The sequence below is a fragment of the Neofelis nebulosa genome, chromosome 3 (genome assembly GCF_028018385.1).
Source record: "Neofelis nebulosa isolate mNeoNeb1 chromosome 3, mNeoNeb1.pri, whole genome shotgun sequence".
NCBI classification, from domain to species: domain Eukaryota; kingdom Metazoa; phylum Chordata; class Mammalia; order Carnivora; family Felidae; genus Neofelis; species Neofelis nebulosa.
The window spans coordinates 203898921-203917788 of NC_080784.1; the positions used below are offsets into that span (position 1 = coordinate 203898921).

Sequence of the window (18868 nt, forward strand, 5' to 3'; positions counted from 1 at the left end):
GCCCTCTTGTTAACCCTCTCTCCCCTCGGCCTCAGCTGTACCACACCCGCCTGCCTCCCTCCCTGTCCTGCTGCCCTCCTCAGTCACCTCTGTACTCCATTCTTCCTGCAACAGACGTAGGAAGTCCAAGTGCACAAAAAGCCAGTGTTCCGCTGGGTCCCCTCTTCTCACTCTGCACCGTCCCCAGGGATGGCTCGTGAGGGCCTGTGACTCTGGCCATCCTTCACAAACGTCCCGCCCTGCCACCTCCATCCACCGAGTCTCAAGCCTGTCAGCCCAGAGGTGCCTGGGGCACCTCCATGGGGCAGCCCCTGGGCACCTCACCCGGGACACGCCGTGGCCCGCACCTGTATTCCACATCCCGGACCTGCTGTTCCTCTCAGGTTTCTCACTCACCAGTGGCTCCAGCATCTCCCCATTGCCAGTGAGTGGGGTCCCCACCCTCTCCCCTTCCCCACGCCCAACCTCCAGGTCCTGCTGGCTATCTTTCCGGAATCCACAGCCCCCCTCAGCCTTTGCAGCTCTCCCCAAATTGTGGCAAAAGCATCCATATCATTCTCCTTCTCCCAGGCCTGGCCCCCCCAACTTCTTCTCCCGGGGACAGCTCGTGGCAAAGGAAGAGGGGCAGAGATAGTGCTCTAAGAGCAAACCTCAGAATTCCTTTCCCAGAGAAAAGCACAAGTATTGGTCTGGGAAGCCACTGGAAAGGAAGGTTAGAGGCGACTATAGGCCATAGGTGGCTGGGCTGAGGCAGAGAGCTGCACTGCTCTGGACGAAAATGGATCAGCAGGCGCGTTTGGGAGCACCCAGAGGAGGGGGTGAGCCACTGCCCCAGAAGCTGACCTCTCGATTGACCTCTTGATTGTAAGGCAGTTGCCCCTCCTCGGCAGAGCCGGGGGTCTGGGGGAAGCCACAGCTGGTCAGCATTGGAAAAGATGGACACAGTGCTAGAATGGCCTTACCCCCCAGAGGGAATGGGGGGATGCCTCCCCACTGCCCACTGTGCTACGGGGCTCTCTTGAGAACATCTGAGTCCAGAGAGTGACCATAAACCCGAACCGGAAGGCTGTCCTTTTTATCGACTTGTCTAGGGCAGAAAAAATCCTGGAAACATGTGAAAGACCATCAAGGTCTCCTTTAGTGCAGGGAAGGTAAGAAAAGACTCAGGCAGGCGAGAATGACTGGGCTACTGGCAGCTGGCGGAAAGGGGTCGCCAAAGCCTCGTAGGACTTGTTGGGAGCATCTAACCCAATATTAGCCCCAACCAGTGCTGGGGGCCCGTAAAGCAAGTTCCCGGCAACCCCCGCACGCCTGAGGCCTTCATGTGCTGGGGGCAAAGACTGTAAGCTGGCACAACTGGGGTCTGTGCATGCTCAGACTCACTGGGGACAGGGGTCCTGTCAGGAGCCAGCCTGGAGTCGGTGACCCAGGGCAGCTGGAAGAAGGCCCCCTTGAGGGAAGATGGATCAGATGGAGTCCAAGGCAGGAGGTCAATGACAGCAGAGATTTCGGACAGGATAGAGGGTATGCCCGCCCCGCCCCCAGCTCAGGGTCAGTGTGTGAACTTGTGAGGCACACAGTTCAATCCACAGTACCTTTCCTCCTCTTGAGGGTCAGGGACGGTGTCTTTTTCATGCCCAGTTCAGTGAATATTTGCTGAGGAACGAGGTTATCTGGACGGAAGGAAGAGTGATAACAATGGGGGGAAGGGGGGGGTCATCTCATGGACGTCTTTGCGGAGAAGTTAGTATCTCAGCTGGGTATTGAAGGATGGACAGGGGTTTGCTAGTTGGGGCATCACAGGGAGAGGAAAGAGCCTTTGCAAAGGGCACTGTGTTTGGGAGGGAGGTGAGAAGGTGCTTCCTGAGAAACAAGGGTATGAGGGGAGGAGGAAGGAGGAGTCTGTGGAGGGAGTCAGTGGCCAGGCGGTGCCAGTGAAGGAGTCGGGGAACGGGCCCCAGAGCCCCAGTGAGGCACCCAGGCTCATGGGCAAGTGTGTGCTACAGACAGATTTCTATGGGCTCTTGAGCACGGGATGGACCAGAGGGGATGACGTGGCATCTAAGTGTTGAGTAGAGACATGTTCAGGGGGCAGAGGCGGGAAGAGCTGTCAGCAAGTAGGGCTGCTTGATGGAACTCTCTGGAAAGATGTCCAGCTGAGAATGTTCCCTGGGCCTCATGATTCAGACAGAAGGAAAGGGAGCCTCTATTATTCGTGAAACCTAGTTCCCTAATAGCCTGGCATCCCCTGGTGGCCACTAGGGTGGCACTGATGTCCTTTCTTGTTAAACTCTTCCAAAGCGTACTCCCTAGGGACACCCCCCCTAGGTGTCCAGAGGGCTGTGTTGGGTCCCAGAACTCCCAGCACAAGTGAGCCACCTCTCCGGCTGCCGGGGTGTCTTCCACCCGGAAGGTGGGGGGGTCCGGGAGCGGGAAACAAGGGGATGGAAACCAGTTCTGCGATGCTCCTTATGTAGTAGACGGGTTTCTACTCTGGGAACTAAGAAGGCCAACCTTGGGGCAAAGTATAGTGTCCAGATGGGCTCCAGCCTCGCTACCAAACAGCCCAACGAAACTTCTGGGTCACAGAGCACTGTTGTCAAACTACTGTAAAACTGTCCGCCCGCTTGGCTTTACCGGTGGTGGAGGGAAGGAGCCAATAAACAGAACAGGGGCAAGTGCGAATCCCAGCACGGGCCCAGGGCGGACTTTCTACAGGGCCGGCGAGCGGCCTGTCTGGCGTGGGAACTTCTGAGCTGAGCCCAGAAGGTAGAGAAGGGCCTCGCCTGGGGAAGAAGCAGAGACCCTGGGACGTGCTGTGTCCATCCAGGGAGGGGTGAGCATGGGCTCAGTGTGGTCGGGGCGACCACGTGCCCCAGTCTGCCTGGGCCCAGCCAGGTGCACACCAGCCTCCCAAGGTCGGTAGTAAGGGAGCCGCCTTCCATCCCGCACGGGCCGCCGGCGTGAACGATTCTGTGACAGGGTCTGAGGAGGCGGAAAGACGCAAGGGGGATACCTGCCGTGGAGTCAGGCCTTCTTCTGGGTCCTCAGGGGCTGAGGGAAGCGTGCCCGTTTACCACGGGGGATACGGTTGTGCCATTTGCCAAGATGGGCCGACCGGGTACAGGTGGACCGGCTTTTAGGGGGAAAACCCAAAGCGTGTGGAAGCCCTAACCGGTGCGATGGGGCCTCTGGGAGATGATCAGGCCGTGAGGGTGGGGCCCTCACCATGGGACCGTGCCCTTCCAGGAAGATGAGGCAGAATGGAAGGGTGAGCTCTGTCCACCAAGGGAGGACGCAGCGAGGGGCAGCAAGCCAGGGAGTGGGCTCTCACTACGCAGTCTCACCAGCACCTCGATCTTGGACCTCCGGACTCCACCACGATGAGAAACAAATGTGTGTTGTTTAAGCCACCCAGTCAACGGTGTTTTGTCATAGGAGTGTCTCGGTAGTGGTATACTGAATCTGAGTAGTCAGTCGTCTGAACAAAGGAGAGATGAGGGGACGTTTAATCCCAGAGTGGCACTGGCGACTGTGGGGGGGCAGACCTGCTGGGCCCTCCCTCGAGGGAGCCCCACCTGCATTTTCCTCCCTTCCTTAGCGGTGTGCTCCAGCCTTAACCAGCTACGGAACTTTCCAGAACCTCGGAGGCTATCTCCAGCTCACTGTGTCTGTTCCTGCTGTTCCCTCAGCCTGGAATGCCCTTCCCTTCACTGACCTCTGGGTGTATCAGGGGCCCCTCCGGAGGGCAGCGGTCAGTCTTGTCTTTGCTGGTTGGTCTCCCCAGCCCGACAGGGACAGGCATCAGCTCCCACCCGCCCTCTCTATCACTGGCGCCTGGTGCTGGCTGGCAAGTGCCTCTGACTTGCTGTCTTGAGACAGGGGTGTCCCATGTGGATGGGGGTCCCGCCCCTCGAGGCACCACCCCCACCCTGTGCCCATCCAGGGCCGGTCTCCCTGGGCGCCAGCCCGTGCCGTTAGAAATGACACACGTTTATGAGAAGCGGCTTTGACCTTCACAAGTTAGGATACACCGACCTTTATTTTTCCGGGCTCCCCTGGGAGCTGACATGACATTGCACTAGTGAGAAAAATGGGGGTTTTCAGTTGCTCAGGCTCTGCTAAATGGAAGGTGCTAGAAACTCCCCCTCCCTGGCCGAGCCGGGCCGGTGAGGAGCCGGTGCACGACGGGGTGCGTGGCGGGGGCCGGAGGGATCTGAGTAACACTGACTCACGGACGGGCGTTCAGGACGCACAGAAAGACACAGCCCCACAGAAGACAGGGAAGACAGACTTCGGTGACACCTTCCTACTGATTCGCGAACCTCTCAACCCACTCTACAAGCCGCCTGCGACAGACACCGCGCCCCGACCCGCACCCGATTACAGACGCGGACGCCTTTCAGCTGGGGGCCCGGCCGGGCTTCTGCTGCGGAGCGGGCAGGTCAGAAAAGGGGGGGTGTCTCCCTCCTCCTTCCCCAGCGGCCGGTGCCCGCCTCGGGACCACGCACGCACCGGGCTAAGGCGGGCACCACCGGCCACGTCACAAAAGGGCACCCCAAGAGCTACGCTGGGTGTTAGGCTGGGTGCGTGGAACTCCTTTATTCGGCGGCTTTGGCCATCAGAGGAGAATCTTTTCTCTCCGGGATGCGGAAAATAACAGCCAGGCAAACAGTGATGGCGACACGTCACGCATACTTAGAAACGGCATTACGTGGCCGTTAAGGGCTGCCCTTAAGGGCACCGGTGTGGCAGGTGAAAAAGAAGAAAAGCAAAGAAACCTGACAAGGAGCTGTGTGCGCTAGGAGCACACGGGGAAGCGAAACCACACAGGACCGGACACTGGAGAGTAAGGCTGGAGGCGCTCCCCTTCCGCGGGACCGTAAAATGGAACTCTTATCTATGTCATCTTATGTTTAAGTAGGCTATGCTTTTTAATAAAATAAAAACTTCTGTGTTACTTTAAAGATATCATTTAGGCATCTAGGGGATGGTCTGGAAGAAAAATGCAGTGCACGGAGGGCCCCGGCAGAAGGTACCCTGTCCGGTGGACGGTTGTCCCTAAAAACAGACTCGTCACAAACGGCGGCAAACATCATGCACCCCACGCTTCGCTTCGAGCGGCCCTGGGTGCTCCTCAGCGCTCTCCCTGGCCACGCCTGGCCTGTCTGTGCGCGAGGCTGTGCCTCCCCAGGGCTGAGCAAGCGGGGGAGGGGGGCGGGGAGCAGGCGCTGGGAGCCATAGGCCCACCCACCCGTGATTGTGTCGTGCCAGCGTCTGTCATTGACAGACCTCCTCAAATCCCAAGGCCCAGGCACCTCTGTGTGCCCCCAGGGCCTATCACGGGGGGTGGGGCACTGCACAGGGGCGGGGGGGGGGGGGGGGGGCGCGCCGCACGGTCAAGGTAAATGTTCCTCGAGCCCCGGGAGCATCTTTGCAGCCCCTCCGTGCTGCGGGTTACACGTGCAGCGCGAAGCAAGGCGTCTGGGCTCTGAACTAGGGGCAGGAGCGTAGCTGGCAGAAACTAGAGGCCGCACGTGCTCTGGAACATCCTCCCGCCCCAGCCTCCCACCCCGCCCTCTCCAGGGGCCCGCCGCCCGCCCGCAGGGACACAGAGAAGCCAGAGCCAGGTGCGGGAGGAGGGGGTTCTGCGGTTCTCGCCAGCTGTCCCACGCTCTGTCGCTGGCACGCTGGAGGCCGTCAAAACAACAGGGCTTTCTTCTTGAGGTCGTTCCTCTTCCAGAGGGCCAGGCGGTCGAACTCTTGTACACTCATTCCAAACACTTCCTGGAACTCCTCGGGCGACAGGTGCCTCTGCAAACAAACCGGGAGACCCAGAGAGGAGCGGTTAGCAACTCTGCTGTCGGGCCAGCTCCGTCCGCACGGCCGGGCTGTCCGGAGCCAGGGTCGGCATCGTCGGGGACGCAGGGGGCTCTCCCTGCGGGCCCGGGGCCTTCCAGGTCCCTGACTCCCTCTGCATCCCTGCCGCTCCCACTTAGCAGTGCACATAACCAAGCGCAGGGAAAGACACTCGCTGGGGGACCCGACTGAACAGGACTCAAACGGGTCCTTGCACACCCGTGTTCACAGCGGCGTTATTCGGCGAGGCCAAAACGTGGAAACGACCCAACTACCCACAGAGGCACGAGTGCATCCACAAAACGTGGTGCACACACACGGTGGGGTGTCGTTCGGCCGTCAGCGGCAGTGGCGTCTTGACTCGCGCGGTAACAGGACGCGCAGCGGGAGGCGGAGGGAAGGAGGCCAGACGCAAAAGGCACATCCCGTGCGGCTTCATCGCTAGGAAGCGTCCAGAACAGGCAAATCCTTAGGGACCAGGAACAGATGTGCGGCTGCGGGGGGCTGGGGAGGGACCGGGCTGGAGAGGGCCAGCGTCTCCCTTTCCGGGAGCAGGGCGGGGGGCGCTGCACAAACGTTCCAGAACTAGGTCGAGGCGGTGGCCGCACAACGTGGGGAATCTGCTAGGTGCCGCTGAATTGCATACTTTGAAGTGGTTACGACGGAGAATTTTATGTGACTTTCCCCATTCTTGCCCCAAACGCGTTTTCCTTGACTCTGACACTAAACTACTCATATAAAAGGTTGCGATGATCCCGAGAGGAGTGGATGTGAAGACGTCGGGAACCCTGCGGAGAGCATACACGTCAGTCGTCACCACTCACGGCTTCACAGAGATCCCCGCGTCATGTGGCAGGGGCGCGGGGTGCAGGCCGGATGCCGCCAAGATCCACAGGACGGGGCTCAGGACACCCTCTGTCTTGTGCTGGGTCACAGAAGGCCCTATTTGTCGGGTCCGGGCCCAGAGTACTCAGGACGCATGCACACGCACACACACACACACACACACACACACACACACACAGACACCCCATCAAGCAAGTCTCTGCCAGGAAGAAGAAGCCAGCAGCTGCCCGCTGGTATCTTGAACTTGCAGACTGGAAGGGATCCTGCCAGAAATGAACCACCTACACGGTGTGGACCTGGAGTGCTCAGGAGTCCACAGCCAGCCCGCGGAGATACAGGATTGTCATCTGACAACAGCACCCCTGCTTCCGGGTACCGCATCACAGCCTTCCCGAATACTGCAGGGTCATCGAGATGTGGACAAGGAAGCCAAGAGGAAAAGCATTCTCACTCTTCTCGACACCCACTGGCTGCCTGGACCCAGGCCCCCGGGGGAGTGGGCTGGGCAGGTACCACGCGTGCAGGTGAACAGGAATCAGCTCAGAGCCCCAAGCTGGGCAGGCAACCCACCTCCTCAGTGCTGTCCTCAGTGCAATGAGCAAGGGGGAGGCCTGAGGCGACTGGAGAGGTGCCCAAAGATGGTCCTGCAGAGCAGGAAGGGATCCCAGTGGCGAGGCGGTTAAGGGCCCTTGGGGGTAGCCAGGTAGGGGATACGCAGGAGGGAGAAGCAGGGAGGGGCACAGCACCCTGGCTGGGAAGGTGGGGAGGGCAGTGCTAAGGGCCGAGTGTGCACCTAGCGCCTGGGAGCCTCCCCCAAGCCGGGGCACTTGGTAGGGGGGCACTTGAGGAGACACAGACCCCTGACTGCGGGCCCAGGCGGCTCACCTCCACTCTCCGTACCAGGACGCCCTGGGAACTGAGTCAGAAAAGCTGTGGTCAGGGAAACACACACCCTCGGGACCTGTACACCTGCCACGTGGTGGAGCAGTGGCAGGAGGGAGGCAGGCAGGCCCCCCGGGGAACGGGGAGGAGCCAGGCTGGAGCCTGCCCACAGGCCACCTGTCCCCAGTGCCAGCCCCCCCCACCAGGGATGGGTTGGGGTGAGCCTGAGGCGAGCGCTCTCAACCTTGATGATGCCGTCCTGCATTCCTGCTGCAAACAGGAGCCCGATGATGGTGGGATTAGGAGAGAGTAGGGGGGAGGCTACATGGGGTCCCAGCCGAGTCCCCAGCCCCGCAGGCCTTGGCAACCCCCTGGGTGCTCGCCAGAGCTGAGAACTGCCTACCCAGGTAGGCTTAGTGGCACGGGACCCGGGAGCCCGTATGTGTCACATGCCTCCCAGAGCCCAGAGCGGCTGGTGGCAGCTGGGTTGGGGAACCCTTGGGGTAAGGGAAAGCCCTAGAGGCTAGCAGGGACCCCCAACCTCAGCTGCAGAGCGAGAACGGAACTTGGCTCCCTGAGGACCCGGGAGGGCCGGCCGAGGCTCAAATGAGGAATGCCCGGCAGGTATCTGTCTCCACCCCCCTCGCCCTACCCCAGCCCCAGCTGTGGGTCCTGAGTGCCCAGCTAGCCTGGATGAATCTCCACTGTTGCGTAGGCAACAAGGAGCTGAGGGGCCCTGTTCATTGGCAAAGCAGATAAACTGGCTCCAGGCCGGGTGGCAGACTCACGTACCCCCTTCACCCTGTGCCCCTCAGCAGGTGGGACATGTAGGGTACAGCTGACCCCCGTGGCCAGCTTTCTGAGCCTGGGCCCACTCCCCTGGCCCTGGCTCCTGAAGCTTCCCCAGGGGGCAGGGCGGCCCGACCTCCAGGTGCCCGCCAAGGGCAGGCCTAGCCAAGCTCCTTCCTGAGCCTGCAGGAGGCAAGCCCAGGGCGCAGAGCCTTTCTCGAGGGGTGGGTTGGCCTCGCTCAGGCACAGCCTCACTCCCGGAGCACCCCGGTCTCCCCAGAAAGTGCCCCTGGGGAGGAGGCCATTTTGTCAGCAGGGGGGGGGGAGGCCCTACACGCTTTGCTGGGGGCCGGCCTGCATCTGACCCCCCAGGGCAGCATCCCGAAAGACCTGCAGCCCAGGAGCCGGACACGCCAGGATTCCCGTCTCGGTTCCATCCCTGTGCAGCTGTGCTGAGTGACTTCGCCTCACTTATGATTCTGGAAAATGGGAACAAGCACGTCTGCGCCTTCATGCGCTCCTGGAAGGCCGGCCCCCCCTCACGTGCCCAGGCAACTCCCTCTCACTCCTCAGACCTGGCCTTGGATCTCAGCTCCTCCGGGAAGCGCCCCCTGACGGCACCCTCACCGGAGGCTCCCAGAGCCCGCAGGCCTCTTTGCACGGTGTGAGGACGCACCCCCAGGTTCAAGCTGCTATCGTGACGTCCCTGAGTGCAGAGTTGGAAAGAGGGACCAAGTAGCACGGGGTCCTAGGACGTTCCTCCTGTACAGGTGCGGTCGGTGTTCGTAACCTTGAGAGCGTGGATGATAGAAAATGTAGTAAAGGAGCCAGGAAGGGCTGAGTTTTGGGTACTTAGCACCTTTGCTTTAAATAGAATGTATTACATCCCAGGTTCACTTGGTTTTCCGTAGAGGCTGGGTTTAATGCACCGCATGCAAAATTCCTGAAAATGAAGCAGTAGGAACAGCCTGGCAGGTGCTGAGCGCCCCATACTGTGGTTCCCTCAGTAACGGCCACCCCGGGCAGAGACGGGGACTCCCCCACCTGTGCCCAGGACCCAGCGCAGGGCATTCGCAGGCACCAGTGGGCTGCAGGATCGCTGGGGGTGGGTGTGTGCAGGCTGAGCTCGGTGCCTGCTCTGGGCCTGTCCTTTATTCACTGGTGGGGTGGTGGGGACAGCTGCCGGGACACAGAAATAGACCTGACCGGGCCGCCCTCACCCCACAGTTATCTCACACAGGTGGGGAGGCAGCTCAGAGAGCAGTTTGGTCCCTGGGGGAGCCCCGGGACTAGGGGTGGCCCAGGGGGGCCTTGTCCAGGAGACACCCGTGACCCGGAAGCCTCGATGCCTTCTGAGGCATTAATGATGTTTCTGCTGGCATCTCATAGCCAGAAGGTTGTTTCCTAAGGGAAATGGATCTCTGACTTCACTCTGTGACCTGGACCAACCAGGGGAGGCTTCCCGAACACGAGACTCATACGGACTAACCACCTGCTCCCGGCAGGAGGAACAGCCCGCGACCGCTGATGCGCGCACACGTGTTCTCCCGTGTTGCTTCGCACAGAGGGGAGGGCGGTGATCAGTATGCGTGTACAAGGCACAGGGGACTCGTACGGTCATCTCCCGTCTGCAGAGGCTGCAGACCGAGCCGCAGACAGGGGACGCCCCTGTGTCACACAGCCCGCGATCGGCGCGCTGGCACTCCGAACTCCGCCCAGCGGCCCAGGGCTCTTCCCGAGGCGCCAGAGCTGTGTGCCCCCCGCAGCACGGCAAGACCACCGTGCGGCTCAGCCAGGCAGGTCCACAGAGCTTCCCCCCCCCCCGGAAGAAGGGCCCCCCCGCACAGGCCTGCCGGCCCCGAGGCCCGGACATCCGCACCACCGCTTTGTGGCAGAAACCCCCAACAGTTTTGCCTCACCCTGTGTGACGTTGGTGAAGTGGCCCATCCCAGTAGGAACACGTCACTCATACACCCTTGGTGTCACGCCAGGGAGCTCCGTGGACACCCTGGGCCCAGGTAGGGACCCCGGTTAGGCACGCAAACCCCACAGTTCTCCTGCGCTGACTGAGGACCACGGGCCAGGCGGTGGTGAGAGCCTTCACCACATTCCTGCCACCCCCACACCCTAAGACTCTCGTTTCATTGCCTCAGGAAACCCAGGCTCAGAGAGGTCCTGTGCCTCGCCCAAGGTCGCACAGTCAGGAAGCCACAGGGCCAGGCCTAAGAGCCCGGGAGCCTGGAACCAGGCCCGGTAGCCGGTAGCCCAGCCATGCTGCCTCCGCTCCAGCAGGGTCGGGCTACCCCGCGCCCCCCACCCTGCTGGGACCAGCCTGGCCCTCCTCTAGCCTTCCCCTCAGCAGGGCACTTCCGGCTGCCCCTCACTTCTCCGAGCCTGGCTGTGCCCCTGGGAGGGGTCTGGCTGACCCTCGCCTGCTCCTCCCACCCCCCACCACCCCGCCCCCCACCGGCCACTGGTGTGGGCTGACCCGGTGAGATTCAAGCCCCAGGCCTGCGCAGCCTGCCATGCCTGGGCCGGAGGGTGGGCCGCTTTTCTCTGGACGACTGGGCTCCAAGGTGCATTTTTTTTTTTTTTTTTTTTTAAGTAGGCTTCATGCCCAGCACGGAACCCAACGTGGGGCTTGAACTCAGGACCCGGAGATCAAGACCTGAGCTGAGATCAAGAGTCGGATGCTCAACCAACTGAGCCACCCGGGTGCCCCTCACAGTACAGTTCTGCTCAATCCCACGGCTTAGCCTCCAAGAAGAGGGGCCCCTACTGCAGAGGGGAGTCCCGCTTAGGGGGGCCCACACTCTGAAGTTTCAGCCCCTTAGCGGGAAGCCCCTTCTAGTGGCATCGTCGTACCATGGCACCATGGCCATCACGACACCCCTATTGCAACAGCATCATCGTCATTGTGACATCACCATTGTAACGACATCACCATCATCATGACATCATCAGCATGACATCATCATCATCATGAATCACCATCTCAATGACATCATCAGCATGACATCACCATCACGTCATCATCACCGTGACATCACCATCACTGTGACACAGTCGTCATCATGACAATGGCTGCCACTGTGTGGGGAGTGCTTGCCTGTGCCAGGGGTCTCTGGAAACGCCCCACAGGCAGTCACATGACCTCGCCCAGAGCCCATGCCGTAGGGAAGAAACGGAAGCTATGCTGGGGAGAGTGACGAGGCTGTCAGGTGGCCTCAACGTCCTGCATCACCGTCAGTGTGTCCTTGCCCACCTCTCCCACCGCCACTCTGCTCCATGGTGGGTTCTAGAACATTCCAGGCTCTTTGCCACCCTAGGGCTTCAATCCTCCTCATCCTACAGGTCCCAGCTCAAATGTCCCCTCCTCCAGCAGGCCCTCCTAGGCTGCCCTAGCTGATCAGGCCCCGGCTGACCTCACGTGGCTTCCGGCTCCACGAGGGTGGGCATGGGCTTGTCTATGCAGCCTGGTCTCCCACTGTCTTCCAGGGACAATCCATGTTGGCCATGCATACTCCTGAATCTAAATCTATGTTCTCACGTCCCTGTCATACTGCCTCCCAGCTTCCTCTCCACTCCATCTGGGCTGGTTCCACCACCCTACCCTACTCTCCCCTGCCATTCCCTCCTCCCTCCCCATCCTCCACCCCTGCGATGGCCTGGCCTCCAAGGACTGCTCATGCTCGGACCCAGGAGGCCCTGCCTGGAGTCCCAGCTTCTGGTGCAGCCCCTCAGATGCACCCCACCCGTGAGTATAGCCATCAGTCTACATCAGTCTATCAGATTCTCACCAGACCGGTTGGATGGGTTTAAACAAAGGAGGTATTCTTAGCACAGGGTCCTTATTTTTCAGGCACATTCCCACTTGGGCTCTTACTGTTGGAGCAAAGTAAGGTGTGCATTTAGCCTCAAGGTCTGGTGGAGGCAGTCAAGAAACCACAAGACTCCTTTGCAAGGAGCCACTCCCTCCCCCACCCTGCCCCCCTCCCCGCGGACCTGAGTACTTGCAGATCCCAGAGGTGTTGAGTCAGGAGGACCCTCCAGTGACTCATCCAGCCTGTTGGAGGCCTTAAGAGCGAAACCAGAGGCTTCTCGGAGAAGAAATCGTGCCTCAGAGTGTCAAATCCCACCTGGGACTCCAGGCTGCCCTACAGATTTCAGACCCTCCAGCCCCCGCCACAGCCACGTGAGCCAATTCCTGCAAACGTGCCCGTGTCCGTGTCTGTCTGGCTGCTCACCCCTTTATCTCCCACAGACTCCGTCTCTCTGGAGGACCTTGGCTGATATACCGCCCTCCCCAAGGAGCAGAACGTCCCTCGACGTGCGCTGGGGAGTCGGGGCACGGAAGAGAGGTTAGCAGTTCATTCTCCGGACTGGAACCCAGGAAGACGGCACAGGGCACCAGCTCCTATGCCTCAGCCTGAATCCCAGCTCCGCCTGTCATGAGCGTGGCTGGGAAGTCCTCGAGCTGCCGGCCAGCCCCGGGGCCTCCTCAGTGGCCACAGCATCGCGTGGTAAAAACCCAGTGGGCCAACGTGCCACGTGCTTGGAACAGCCTGATGCAGAGTCGGGCAGGAGAAGTACTTACTAAATAAACCAAACCCGATACATTCTCCAAAGTCCTACTTACTCCCAGCACGGGGCCTCAGGAAGGGGTTCCCGTTCTCCTCCTGGTGGCTGGGCCTCCGCTGACGCCCCCTCCCTTCACACACAGCCACCTTGCTTTTCTGAAGTTCTTAGCCATCATTGTGTCGGCCACTCTGTAACCCTCGTTTCCACGAAAAGCGTATTCTAATCCATAGTCATCTATGTGGCTCAATCTCAGGTTGGAGAAGTGAGGTGATGTGGAAAAAATAACTGAGTCGTGCCCACCCTGCACCTGCCTGGGGCCTGTCCCCAGGAGGTGTTTAATGACTACCTCCGAACAACAGAATAAACGCTCAAACCAGCCAGCACGATCGGCACAGCAATGTCATTTGACAGGGGAGAAGTCAGGCTCAGGGTGATGAAGGAACCCGCCTGCGGTCACATAACGAGACATCACGGAGACTGAATTCACACCCAGGTCATCCCGACCCTGGGTGAGCTCTCTCTCCTCCAGCACGTGGAGACGGATGGACGAGCGGGATGGTGATGTCATTCGGCAAGTGCCAGGCAGAGGTGTGCGGGGAGTGGTCTCAGGATACTTGAGTCTTTCCCAGGGACAGGCAAAGCTCCTTCCACTCAGACTGGAAGCTCCTGGAGGCAGACCCTTGGAGGGGCACCGCCAAATCAGGAAGGGCCTGAGGTCCTCCCAGGCACGAGGCTCTTGGGTCCTGGGAGCCAGGGGCCAGACCCTCTAGGACAGAGAGCCCTGGATCTTGGGAATGACGTTCAGCCAGGCTCCAGACGGGTGTCCCTGGAAGTCTGCCCACTGAGCCCTGCCCTGCTCTCTGCCGGGGGGGGGGGGGTGGTCACACGGTTCATCTGACTGCACTTCCAGAGCCGCAGAGGGTTATCATCCCCCTGCATACGTCACCAACGTTTATGGAGCACCTACTACATGCTAAGGGCAGCTATGTGGCACCTTTCGTTTTCCTGGGCTAAGCATCCTGAGTTTCCCCCGGCCAAGCCTCGTAGTGTCCACCATCATCGGGGTCCGGTCTCACCGCGCTCCGAGTGACCGCCACCCCCTCCCGACACCCTGGAGTCACGCCAGATACGCCCGTCACCCCACAGTGCACCTTCCATCACCCGGTCCTGCTCCCTCGACCTCCCGAATAGGGCCCCAATCCCCACGCTGCCCACTTCTCACAATGACACTGCCACCACCCTAACCAATATGGCAGCATGTCTTGCTTGGAGGACGCAATCGTCTCCCAAACGGTCTCCCTGCATCCCCACAGCCAACCCAGGCCTCACAGAGCAGCCCCGCTGATGCTTTCAGTGACAAACCTAATCAGGTGGTTCCCCCACCTAAAAGCCGTTGCTCTTAAAACTAAAATCCAAACTGCTTACCATGGCCCAGGGCCCTGAACGGCCTGGCCCCACCCTTACCTTCACCCTGCTCAACTACAGCCACCTGAGTCTCCTTAAAGTTCTTGCTCAAAAAACCCTGCTTCCTCCTACCCCAGGGCCTTTGCACACACGGTCTGTGCTTCCTGGAATTCTCTTCCTATGTGCCTCCCTCACCTTACAGACACACACACACCTCTACAGACACAACACTTACTATATCCGATTAACTTTTACCCATTTCCAAAGGCTCCCAGGCCCACATTCCTTCCCGTTAAGCCCCTTATCTTGGCGTATAATTACATATACTCATTTGGGTTATCGGTTGATTGATTCCGTCTCCCCGGTCAGACTGACTCTGGGAGGGCAGAGCTCAGGCTGGGTTTTGCGCGTCACACACATCCCAGGACCCAGCTCGGTGCCACATACTCACCGAACGCGTGAGAGAGTCAGCTGAGCGCTCTGGCAGGAGGGGGCGAGAAGCTGACGGAACAGTCCGCCATCCAGAGACGGACCCTACAGAGATGTGCCGGGCTCACCAGCTGTCCACCAGATTCACCCTTTCCTCTTGCTGGGCACCCAGCACGCCCAGCCTACCTTGCGTGGCGCTTGGCCACGTGACCGAGCCACGGCTCGTGGGGCGTGAGCAGAAGCCTGGCCCTTCGGACCCTCCCATGTGTGGATGTGGGACCATCATCCAGCCGTTTAAAAGGACGAGCAGATCTACGTCCGCTGGCAGAGAAAACGTTCACGTCAAATTGAAAAGAAAAAAGCTGACCTCACGCTGCGTCGACAGCGTGTACCTACTCATCACAAATAGGACTCGGCCGTCTCGGGGGTTTACGCAAAAAGAGATTTCCGGAAACATGTCCACCATGGAGTTAATGGGAGTTATGACTCGTTGGGGGATTTCCGTGTGATGTCTGCATTCTTCTTTGTATTTTTCTGAAGTTCTACAAGAGTTAGAAATTGTTCTTACGTTAAAAAAAAAAAAAAAAAAAGCTCGGGGCGCCTGGGTGGCTCAGTGGGTTAAGTGTCCGACTTCGGCTCAGGTCCTGATCTCATGGTTTTCGGGTTTGAGCCCGCGTCGGGCTCTGTGCTGACAGCTCGGAGCCTGGAGCCTGCTTTGGATTCTGTGTGTGTCTCTCTCTGCCCCTCCCCTGCTCACTCTGTCTGTCTCTCCCTCTAAAATAAAATAAACATTAAAAAAAAAAAAAAAAGAAAAAAATACAGCTCCCTCCCCTGACATAAAAACATCAGGGTCCCCCGTGTCCTGCTGGGATGTGGCCCCTCCTACCCCACTCCCCACTCACCTCCCAGCTCCGAGCCCCGAAGAATGTGGGACGAGCCCCACTTGTGGTAACAGTCCCAGTTTGCCTCCTGGCTGGGCTCAGACGGGGAAGAGAATGATTACAGAGATGCACCCTTGGATGTGTTCTTGGAGACTGGATGATTAAACTCAACACCAGTCCTCAGAGTTTGTTAAAAGGAAACATTTATAGCTATCAACCGCTATTTTGCCCGTTTCATGCCATATTTAATAAAAAGCAAAGGGAGGCGGGCGTCATTTACAGTGCACCCCAGTCCCAAGAGGGAAGAGCCAGGAGCCCCGGGCATCCTGTTCTGAGCTCCGCTCTGTGGTGAGGGCAACCAGCCCACAGGGCTTGGCCCTTTAAGGAGCAAAGACACGCAGCAAACAGGAACCCTCCAGGCTGGGGACGTGACCGCACAATTAACAAGGACTCCACTCAGCAGGAGCCAGAGAGCGTGTCCCCTGCAGAGAAAGTGGGGATTGTTAAACGTGAGCCCCTTGCGGAGGCTGCCCAGGACCCTGTCTTCCCCACAGCAGGCACCCCCACGGCGTGAGATGGCCCTCCCGCATTTGCAGCTTTTGCCTGTGCTCTCCGAGGGCCCCCACGTCCCGGGAGCCGCACCGGGGACTGGGGGCTCCGCGGCTCCCCTCCCCTGGACTCACACACCAGCTCCCAGCTGGCCGCCCCTGACCCCACGGGCCACCTGAGCTTATCCCCACAGGTCAGAACTTTCTACACATCTTTGCTTTGCTGTGGGGTAAGGTCCAAATGTCCTGATAGATGGACAGTCTCCTGAGAGAGGAGCTCGTGTGTCATTTGGCTTTGTGGTCCTTTGCCCGGCACGATGCCCCAGTGTCCTGGATGACGGCAGGATTTGGTGGGTTCGCCGCGCTGCCCGATTGCGGCGTCCGTGGGCTCGCCGGGCCGCGCTGTCCCCTCCTCCCCGGCCTCAGCTCCCCGCCTCTCTGCAGGCGTCTGGCCCAAGCTGAAGTACCAAGTCCCAGAGCTCGGAGCTGTCCCCCTGCTCCAGGGCCGGCGGCCAAGCCTGGCCAGAGGGGACATCACAGTCCCCCAGACAAGCTGGTCGATTCAGGGTGGTCAGATCACCCGCCCAGAGGCGGAGATGAGGCTAGGACTTTGGAGAGAGAGGGAGAGAGAGAAGGAAGGAGAGGGGGGACGGAGCACACTGACCTCTTCTCTGCAGACTCTGAGCCTGGGAGAGGTGAGGTCAAAGTCGGTCTAGTGGCCAGGACACAGGAAATACGGCCAAGAGACTTCAGGAGAGACGCTGGGCCCGAGATATGACTGAGCCACCCGGAAGGGACCCATCAATCCTATGAGCTGGTAACCCCCTTTCTGCCTGAGTCACGTGGGCAGGCTCTCGTCACTCGTAACAGAAAGCGTCGGCACGATGTGCCTCCCTGCAGGGCTGCAGCCACACCGCATCTGCGTAGCCCTCACTGCCACCACTATTCCCCCCTGCAAGCGATGCCGTTCCCTGGGCCCCGGGCAAGGAGCCCAGGGACCCAGGCGGAGGACAGCAGTGTCTTCATCGTCAAGGCTGTGCATGGAGGTCTGTGCCTCATCAGTCTCACCGAGAGGGCTCCCTTCTTACCCAGGGCACATCCTGTAGATCCCCCCTTGAAGCCTTTACTTGGGGTTCCTGGGCCCAGACCTATGTTCTCCCCTCTTTGCAGGTGAGAATCTCGTCCCTCCTTCAAGGGCCAGCTCAGTGTTTCCTGCTGAGGAGTGGACGTGTCCCCACTCCCCACCCAGCTCTCCCCGACCGGCCTCCGTCCGTCCCATCTTGGGTGGCCACCTGGCCTTCTCCTGGCAGCCCGGCTGAGCCTGCGGGTGTCACTGGGTGCCCCCCGGCTGCGTCCGGGTCCCTACTACTCCCTCCCAGATGGGCCGTCTGACGGGTCTGCACATACACTATGCCTGAGACGCTTCCGGGACCTACTCTGTGCCCAGCTCTGGGTCACCGATGGGGCAGGGGGCCCTGGGCCTTCAGGAGCCTCCAGACCCCGCACTCCCAGCAAAACGGACATTAACAGGCCACAAAACATTTGTGACAGGGCTCAGGAGGTGAAATTCACTGGATGGACGTTAATTACTTTGTAGGACAATCGTGGGGATTAAGCCGCTAGGGACCACGGCTCATAGCAAGGGCTCAGCAAAGATTATCTAAACACCTACTCCGTGCTGACATCCCGTTGCTTTTTTAAACCTACACCTGCTCCCCACAGACCGGCTTTTTGTTCTAGATCGGTGTGGACGTGGTCAAACGAGAGGCCGTGGATTACGACAGCCTTCTCAACACGAGTGCTTGGGGAAAAGACGGACACTACTGACTCAGCGCCCCTAGAAACAGCAGAGCCCTCTGCAAAGCCATCTCTTCGGGGGCACGCGCCCGCCGTCCTCCAGCCTTTCAGACAACGAGGGGCCCTGGCCCTGAGGCCGCGGCGGGAACACGCGGGAGGGGGCCGAGTGTTGACAGCAGGGACAGGAGTGAGCCCAAGGGAGGAGCCCAAGATCCTTGGGACGGGAGGAACCCAAGATCACCCAGCCGGAAAGAACGTCCCGGCCGGAGACGCCCTCCTACCTCCAGTCTCGTGCGGTCCACATCTCTGGGCAGTTTCACGCGAATTCGGTTTGTGACAATGAGGGCGTCATAAGGGTAGACCTGTCGGGAGAAGAAACCACAGGTTCACCCCAGGAAGCGGGCGCGAGCCGGGACCGAAGAGCCGAGCCGAAGGCCAACGCGAAGATACATACTTGTGTCTGCATCTGACATACACATTTCATAGGAAAGCACAACAAAAGGAACTTTTAACCTGGGCAGGTGCAGCCTGGCACGAAGCGGTCGGTGTGGCAGCGGGCGGCCCCTCTTACCTTGTATTCTGTAAGAGAAGGAGCAGAGACCACAGGTGGTGGTTTAGGAAGCGTGGGAACTCATCCCAAAGGTGGGAGCAGCCTCCCATCCTGGGGACCCCCCCCCCCCCTGCAGTCGGCTGCGCATGCCCGCCTCCCACCCCCGGCGGCCTGCACTCGGGGCTCTAGTCCCCCAGGGAGCAGATTCTCCAGAGGGAAACCGAGAGCAGGAGGCATGGTCAGGAGGCTGGAGGCCAGACTGGGAGCCGGACGCAGTGCTGTGTTCCTCAGACGTGGTTCTG

The 18868-nt window shown here is 60.0% G+C and overlaps 1 protein-coding gene and 1 long non-coding RNA gene across 21 annotated transcripts in view; one reads left to right on the top strand and one right to left on the bottom strand.

Annotated features, from left to right (window-relative positions):
• Window positions 1–4008: 4008 nt before the first annotated feature.
• ABLIM2 (actin binding LIM protein family member 2) overlaps window positions 4009–18868 on the bottom strand; it is a 146642-nt gene continuing 131782 nt past the window's right edge. For 19 of the 20 annotated variants that reach the window (XR_009259793.1, XR_009259791.1, XR_009259790.1 and 16 more), the window contains 3 exons: window positions 18530–18595; window positions 18298–18378; window positions 4009–5814 (listed from right to left, as the gene is read on the bottom strand). Coding sequence is in view for 2 of the 20 variants with exons in the window: in XM_058723176.1 (XP_058579159.1) it covers window positions 18333–18378; window positions 18530–18595 (112 nt within the window). In the remaining 18 variants the exon portion in view is untranslated. The remainder of the gene's footprint in view (window positions 5815–18297; window positions 18379–18529; window positions 18596–18868) is intronic. The other variant, XM_058723179.1, reaches the window with a different exon arrangement.
• On the top strand, window positions 11405–13340 carry LOC131507886 (uncharacterized). The gene is made up of 2 exons (XR_009259795.1): window positions 11405–11667; window positions 12641–13340. It is a non-coding gene; the product is annotated as an uncharacterized LOC131507886 (long non-coding RNA).